Genomic DNA, 8,465 nt, shown 5'->3' with positions numbered 1-8,465 from the left:
TTTGTTTATTTGTTTGTTTCCCAAGACAGAGTCTCATACCGTTGCCCTAGCTGGAGTGCAGTGGCGTGATCTTGGCTCACTGTAACCTCCGCCTCTTGGGTTCAAGTGATTCTCCTGCCTCAGCCTCCCAAGTAGCTGGGATTGAAGGCACCTGCCACCATGCCCAGCTATTTACCTTTATTTTTAATAGAGACAGGGTTTCACTATGTTGGCCAGGCTGGTCTCAAACTCCTGACCTCTTGATCCGCCCACCTTGGCCTCCCAAAGTGCTGGGATTACAGGCATGAGCCACCGCACCTGGCCTGGGGAATAGAGTTCTAATTTCAGTTCCATTCAACACCGGAATGGTCATGTCATGACAGATAGGTAGATGATAGACAGAAGTTCACTTGTTCATTTCAATCTGCTGAGTTTTTTCAGGCAAGGTTTTTACAGTCAGTACTGGTGCTAAACTCTAAGTCATTATTAAGGGGGCTGTTTATGTTGGTATGGGCAGGGTTAAGGGAAGCTAACTAGGCGTGATGCAGCCTCCCAGGGCTGGCAACAGAAACTGGTACTTTAGCAGTCCTGGGCATGAATAGGTAAGGACAGGGAGAGATTACCAGAAACTGTTGAGATTGGCTGTGTGGGAGAGGTCTGCTAACCAGAGCGATGGCTTTTGGTGAACATAGTCAACAAGTGACAGTCTGACAGGGAGGAAGACAGCAGAATACACGTGCAGCCCTCACCATCCCCCCCTCTAGTCTCCCAGTGTCTACCAGTGGGTTTAACCCATCTGGAAGCCAGACAGCAAGAACATCCTTTGATGTCCTCCATAAAGGTGATCCTCTTGGAGCACAGAGCAGGGTGGAAGATGGTTGTGAGGTGAGAGGTGAATTGCCAGCTCAGTTAGGTTTAAAGAGGTTCTTGGAACCTAGGTTATTATTTTTTTGTTAAGAAGAAATATGTGGGCTGGGCACAGTGGCTCATGCCTGTAATCCCAGCACTTTGGGAGGCCAAGGCGAGTGGATTGCCTGAGGTCAAGAGTTCTAGACCAACCTGACCAACATTGTGAAACCTCGTTTCTACTACAAATACAAAAAAATTAGCCGGACATGGTGGCAGCCGCCTGTAATCCCAGCTACATGAGAGGCCGAGGCAGGAAAATTACTTGAACCTGGGAAGTGGAGGTTGCATTGAGCTGAGATAGCACCACTGCACTCTAGCCTGGGGAACGGGGCGAGACTCCGTCTCAAAAAAAAAAAAAAGATATTAGCAGTTAGTTTGCAAGTAACTTTTATGTTTTCTTTTGAATTTTAACATCTACCAATCTTATTGTTTGTTGCCAAACTTGCTCCTATTCTCCCTTCTACTCACAGTAATTCTCTATGACTTGCTAACGAATACCATATTTTTTTCTGCATATCTGTCAGCTTTTATAGCAGTTTTCCCCATGGAAAAAAATAGCAAAGTTTGTATCTATCTCAGGCAATAGGGGATGTATGCAGCATCTTAGCAATTTCATATTTATTATACATTCTTCTCATTTCTGTTCCAGATGAACATGTACTCACTGCTTGTGAGTGATTGTAATAATTTCTCCCCCTCAAGGGAAAGCTGTCAGTAGATGCTTTTCCCTGCAGCCTCCTTTACTCAGAGCTGTTAACTTTGTTTTGATCAGGATGTCCTGCGTTTAATGGTGGGCATTTTTGTTTTTAGGTAAGTGACAGTTTGCTCTTTGATGCATCAGATGACGAGGAGCTGAGAGAGCAGCTGGATATGCACTCAATCATTGTCTCCTGTGTGAATGATGAACCCCTCTTCACAGCAGACCAGGTATAGAGGAGATACTCATCAGCGCAAGGAAAGGAGACTCCAGAGCTGAAAAACGGCTTCTTATTATGACACTAAATAATGGCTGTTGGTTTACTTATCTTTCCTATTTTTTCTGGTTATACAGGCTTAATAGTTAACTCTTCCACAGAGAAAAGTAATGTCATCTGAAGCAGAAGGGATTATGTTAGTTGGGAAGATTTCCAACATAGGCATTGTTGAAGTGTATAGCAAGTTACCAAGGAAGGATTATTGCTTAACCTCAAACCAGAAAAATATTGTGAATTTCCTTATTTCTTTAGATTTACCCAAATATGGAAAAACTGTGAAGTATCTGTGTAGAAATTATTTAGTATCTTTAAAACCCTGGGTAAAAAGCATTAGCATGTGTTAAAGTACATATTGTGTGTCCCAGAAAGAAGTGAGCATTATTCCTGTGGAATGCTCTAATAAGGTCAACCCCGTATTCACTTAAAACCAGTTGAATCAGCTTTCTCATTTTCTGAATGCTCTTCCCACCTCTGTTGTATTGTTGAAATGTGATGCCAGAACTTCTTCCTGAAATAAAATGTTCCATGGCTACTTGGACTGTGAATTCTACCATACTCTATTTTTAGGCTGGAAAGATGAGGTCAGTAAGGAGATATATTATGGCAAGCTTGGGAGGAGGACATTAAAAATTTACATTAAAATTGTGTTATTTGGATGCTCCTTAGTCATATTTGTGGTTGAATTGTTCTAGGCCTGGAAAGAATGCAGTGCTTAAAAAAGCAAGGTAATAGTAGGTTGGAGGGCTGTTTTGAGGTAGAGGGTGATCTCGGGATAGACATGACCTTGTGAATTTGTTGTCCCCTCACTGACCTGCCTAATTCCTTAAACTGTCTCTCCCTGTTTTTAAGAGTTAGAATAACAGACTCTGTAGGAGCCTTGAGTGGCTCATTGTGTCATATTATATTGCCTGTTTTGGAGACTCTTCTTATAATTAACATAATCCCGTCTCCTTCAGATTTACCTTTGTTTTTCCTTGGTGGAAATGTTACCTGTTAAGCTTGTTAATTCATAAAGCATGGTAAATATGCTCAGGATGTTTTGCTCCTTCATTTAATTGTATTTAATTTTTTTTTTCTAACTTTAGGTCCTTCTTTTCTAACTATTGAGTAATTTTCCGGGCTTTGCTTTACATTTTGCTGAATTCTATATACTTCTCAACTTTTAGAATCTGGAACAGGCAAGATACTGTCTTAAGATTTGAGCAGCACTGCACTAGACAATAGATCATTGTTTAAAGGCAAATGTATTTCTGAAGTTTTTATGCTTTTCGTAGCATTTTTCTCTTTAGACTTTTACTTTTTAAGTAATTTAAAAATATCCCTTTATTTTTCATTGAATTAATATATACTATTCTTTTCCTACTGTTAAAAGAATATTTTGCTGTCGTAAAGGTAATTTCTTGTTCACATATAGTTTTTTGTGCTATTGTATTTTCTAAATTTTATGTTAGAATTTTTGATGAAATACCTTTACGTTGAGGACTTGCATGTCTGTGGTAAATTTTCTGTTATTTGCTTTCTTTATTTTTATTTTTATTTATTTATTTTTTTGAGACGGAGTTTCGCTCTTGTTACCCAGGCTGGAGTGCAATGGCGCAATCTCGGCTCACCGCAACCTCCGCCTCCTGGGTTCAGGCAATTCTCCTGTCTCAGCCTCCTGAGTTGCTGGGATTACAGGCATGTGCCACCATGCCCAGCTAATTTTTTGTAGTTTTAGTAGAGACGGGGTTTCACCATGTTGACCAGGATGGTCTCGATCTCTTGACCTCGTGATCCACCCGCCTCGGCCTCCCAAAGTGCTGGGATTACAGGCTTGAGCCACCGCGCCCGGCTTATTTGCTTTCTTATAACGATTACTTTATGATCTGGTTCTGGCATGTCTGAAGTAAATTATCATGTGTTTGTGGCACCATTTCTTAGAATTTACAAGACCTGGGAGGGCCAACTGAATCATGATGGACATAGTAAATCAAATTCTATTTAGGTTTGTGTTTAGTATATCATAATTTTTTCTTGATAAACCATGTTTACTCCTATAATCAAAATTTTGATTATTCAGAACACTCATTCCTGAAAACCATTGGTTAATGGAGAATTTAGTGCATTTCTACTCTGGGTGCCTTAGGTGAATGCCATGTTCCAGATAGATCATTTTCCTTTTGTATATTTGATTAACAGTTGTATGTATGTTTTCAAAGGTTATTGAAGAAATTGAAGAAATGATGCAGGAATCACCGGACCCAGAAGATGATGAAACCCCTACACAGTCAGATCGGCTTTCAATGCTTTCCCAGGAAATTCAAACTCTTAAGAGGTCTAGTACCAGCAGTTATGAAGAGAGTAAGGGAGTCTGCTTAAATCAATGATGTCTGTGCTTTTCGTCTATATCAAATGTATAGTGTGATCTTCTCCAGAAAGCTTTGATTTCAGCCTCCTTCTGTTTGTGTCTATGTCCAAATTTCCTCTTTTCCTTTTTTGAGATCGAGTTTTGCTCTTTTGCTCAGGATGGAGTGAAGTGGCGTGATCTCGGCTCAATGCAACCTCTGCCCCTGGGTTCAAGCGATTCTTCTGCCTCAGCCTCTTGAGTAGCTAGGATTACAGGTGCCTGCCACCATGCCCAGCTAATTTTTGTATTTTGGTAGCACCGGGGTTTCACCATCTTGGCCAGGTTGGTCTCGAACTCCTGACCTCATGATCTGCCCACCTCTGCCTCCCAAAGTGCTGGGGTTACAGGCGTGAGCCACCACGCCTGGCCCCAAATTTCCTCTTATAAGGACAGCAATCATATTGGATTCTATCCTAATGACCTTATTTTAACATGATTAACCTCTTTAAAGACTGTATCTCCAAATACTGTAACATTCTGAGGTACTAGGGGTTGGAACACATGAATTTTGCAGAGGACACAGTTGAGTCTCTAACAAACCTCATCATATTTGAAGTGTAGAATCAATATTCAGTAATTATTTGTCAAACGTAATTCCTGTCTATATAAATAGTCTTGTGTGTTACTATGAAGAATTTTGGGAACCATGGATCTGTTTGACGTATATGAGAATAATGAACTCTAGAAACTCTACAGTTGATTTCTGAATAACTAACCAGCCTGTGAAAAGCCTGAGGCTAGTTGGAAGGTAGACTTCTAATCATTGCCATACGACTGGTCCCCTCCTTGAATAGGCAGTGATGGGATCTGTGTCTGCTCAACCTGTATTGTCACCTAGTTTTATCTTTATGGCATGCCCAGTCTGAAGCTTAGTTACCTATAGACCTTTGGATTTTATGGCTTCAACATATGGACAGTCAGACAGACTGAATTCTTTCAGATGGTCTGATTTGACCACACTGCTGTAGATATAAGCTAAACAGTGTTGGGATCCTGACTCCCAAATGCAGTCCTGATACCTGGTTCAGACAGTAAAATCTGTATTGGTTTGCTAGTGCTGCCAGAACAAAGTACCACAGACTGGGTGGCTTAAACAACAGGAATTTATATTCTTGCAGACCTGTAGGCCAGATGTCTGAGATCAAGGTGTTGGCAGGTTTGCTTTTTTTTTCCAGAGGTCTCTCTCCTTGACATGCAGATGGCTGCCTTCTCTGTGTGTCTTCACGTGGTCTTTCTTCTGTGTCCTGATCACCCCATTTTATGAGAATACCAGTCATACTGGGTTAGGGTGCATCCTGATGTCTTCATTTATGCTTAATTTACCTCTTTAAAGACCCCATGTCCACATTCTGAGGTCCCGTGGGCTGGGACTTTAACAGTGTCCTGTCTCTCACAGGAGAAGTGCTGACAGAAGCCTGGAAGGGGTTTCAGGGAATATTGTTCCCTTTTGCCTTCCCAGTTGTATTAGTCCATTCTTGCACTGCTAGAAAGAAACAGCTGAAACTGCGTAATTTATGCAAGGAAGTTTAATTTGCTAACTGTTCTGCAGGCTGTACAGGAAGCCTGGCAGCTTCTGCTTCTGGAGAGGCCTCAGGGAACTTTTACTCAGGGTGGGAGGCAAAGCTGGAGCAGGCGTCTTCTCACGGCTGAAGCAGGAGGAAGGGGGCGGGGGAGGTGCCACATACTTTTAAACAACCAGGTCTCATGAGAACTCTGTCATGAGAACGGCACCAGGGGGATGGTACTAAACCATTAGAAATTGCCCTCATGACTGGGCATGGTGGCTCATGCCTGTAATCCAAGCACTTTTGGAGGCTGAGGCAGGTAGATTATGAGATCAGGAGACCGAGACCATCTTGGCCAACATGGCAAAACCCCATCTCTACTAAAAATACAAAAATTAGCTAGGTGTGGTGGCATGCACTTGTAGTCCCAGCTACTGGGGAGGCTGAGGCAGGAGAATCTCTTGAACCTGGGAGGTGGAGGTTGCAGTGAGCTGAGATTGCGCCATTGCACTCCAGCCTGGGTGACAGAGTGAGACTCCATCTCAAAAAAAAAAGATAAATAAATTGCCCTCATGATCCAATCACCTCCAACCCCTACCTCCAACATTGAGGATTATATTTTCAACAGATTTGGGTGGGGACACAGATGCAAGCCATATCACCAATTTTCTACAAAATTCACAGATTGGGGCATATGTAATTAAATATGTATTTAGTTTAATTCTTTCAGATGAACTTCTTTCCTTTTCAGAGGTATCTCAGAACCCTGCCGAACGACTTGCAGTTTTTGCTCATCAGGTGGTTTCTGTACTTTCCCTCTGCTTTTGTGTTTGTTCTTTTCCTTGTACAAGCTTTCACAGTCTTGGCTGAAGTACTCTTCCTGGAATGATTGATTTGCACAAGTAAAAGCTTTTGTTAGACTTTCTTCCCAGCAAGCTGAGAAGTGACTCACCTGCCCACTTACCTCTACTCAGACCTGCCCTCCAGAAATTTAGAATTCTGAGAAGATCACAGATAGCCAATTTAATTGCTTGGAATATGATTTTTGTTCTTTGACATTTATTTCATGGGTATTTATTTAGCCATTGCTAGTGACTACTCTGTTTTGCGTCCTTGAAACGTTTTTGTCTTCATATCAGCTGTATTTTATTTTTGGTCCTAGGAGTAAAAAGGCTCTCAGTGTCTGAGTTAAATGAACTCCTGGAAGAGATTGAGACTGCCATTAAGGAGTACTCGGAGGAGCTGGTGCAGCAGTTGGCCTTACGAGATGAACTGGAGTTTGAAAAGGAAGTGAAAAACAGCTTTATTTCTGTTCTTATTGAAGTGCAAAACAAACAGAAAGAGCACAAAGAAACAGCAAAAAAGAAAAAGAAACTAAAAAATGGCAGCTCTCAAAATGGGAAGAATGAGAGAAGTCATATGCCTGGCACAGTAAGTAATGTTTTGCAGGAGGCCTCGAACACTGGAAGCAGGTTCTGTGGTAGTCCCGGCCTCCAGGCCTGGTGGCAGGTGTGACAGGTTGTACATAGGCAGGAGCGTTGCACTTCTAATCAGAGCCCAGTGGGATTTTATTCCAGAATACCATTGTGCTCAGCTTCCTCAGAAGGTCTTTTTCTTGACTAGGGTGAACTGGTTATCTGAATAATACTGAAATATTTAGGAGGAAAATAAATGGAAGGAAGAGGGCTGAAAAAGGAGACTGTCTTGAAGAACAGAAGCTTTAGCAAGTGACTGTTTTTACTACATCAAAATGTGAATAGTCGTTATTTATGGCAAGTAGTTTTTTTTCTTATTTCTGCTGAACTCATGAGTTGTGTGATAAGAAATTAAAAGGGGTTTTATTTAGAGGTAGCAGAACTCTGCTCAAGGCACAGATTGATTTGTAAACAGATTCCTTCTGGTTTTTCAGCGAGGTTGGAATACGAGAAGGTAAGTGACATCAGCCATTTGGCCTAGTATTTGGGAGACCAGAATATTACTGACTAATGAAAACAAGTTTAGAACATCTGAAACTTGTTTGACCCTGTGATGACATTTTTTTTTTCTGCTTTTTAAATTTTTCTTAAGTAGTCCTATAGACTTTAACCACTTGATTGAACTTCATTATAAACATTAACTGTTAATTCTATGAAATGCATTTCCTTATTGATCTTCTGGCTATGTCATTGTTCTGTGATCAGTTGAAGTCTTGTATATTCCCACCTTGATTTTGTTCGTGTGTGAAGAATTGTTGGTTTTATTTTTAGAGTATAATGGTTGGGTAAAGGGATCTCTTTTTCTAAATGGAACCTCTGTTTTAATTTGTGCTATCAATAACATAGTCTTACAAATCCTAAACTAGCTACTGTGGCTTGTAATAATATGAATTCTGTCTTTAATAAAGTCTGATTCATTTTTCTAAAGACTACTTACCAGAGAAATAGATCTTATTAACTAGATGCTGATGGAATTCTAGAAATACAGTTCTAGGATATACGGCCACCAGTGAGCAGTTGACAACAAAGAGAGTCTTAACCATGTAGCTAATTTATTATGCTGTTATTAGCCTATGAAAACATCCATTTTTTTAGTGTAATGTTCATTTGTATCTATTTAGAAAGGACATCGCTTATACATTAACTTTGAAAAAAGTTCTCAGATGTCTATTATTTTTAAGAAATGGCAGTATTGACTGAATAGGTGTTTATTTAGTCATTCCTAGTGAGTACTCTG

General features: G+C 40.6%; 1 protein-coding gene across 4 annotated transcripts in view; it reads left to right on the top strand.

The window, feature by feature from the left end:
- FEZ2 (fasciculation and elongation protein zeta 2) overlaps positions 1-8,465 on the top strand; it is a 48,650-nt gene that overhangs the window by 14,923 nt on the left and 25,262 nt on the right. For all 4 annotated transcript variants that reach the window (XR_005201291.1, XM_017534882.2, XM_017534880.2 and 1 more), the window contains 3 exons: positions 1,699-1,815; positions 4,061-4,202; positions 6,916-7,184. Coding sequence is in view for 3 of the 4 variants with exons in the window: in XM_017534882.2 (XP_017390371.1) it covers positions 1,699-1,815; positions 4,061-4,202; positions 6,916-7,184 (528 nt within the window). In the remaining variant the exon portion in view is untranslated. The remainder of the gene's footprint in view (positions 1-1,698; positions 1,816-4,060; positions 4,203-6,915; positions 7,185-8,465) is intronic.

Source organism: Cebus imitator, unplaced genomic scaffold, assembly GCF_001604975.1.
Source record: "Cebus imitator isolate Cc_AM_T3 unplaced genomic scaffold, Cebus_imitator-1.0 Scaffold88, whole genome shotgun sequence".
NCBI lineage: Eukaryota > Metazoa > Chordata > Mammalia > Primates > Cebidae > Cebus > Cebus imitator.
Note: the sequence above shows the minus strand (reverse complement) of the source record. Positions and strands in the feature narration are given on the sequence as shown.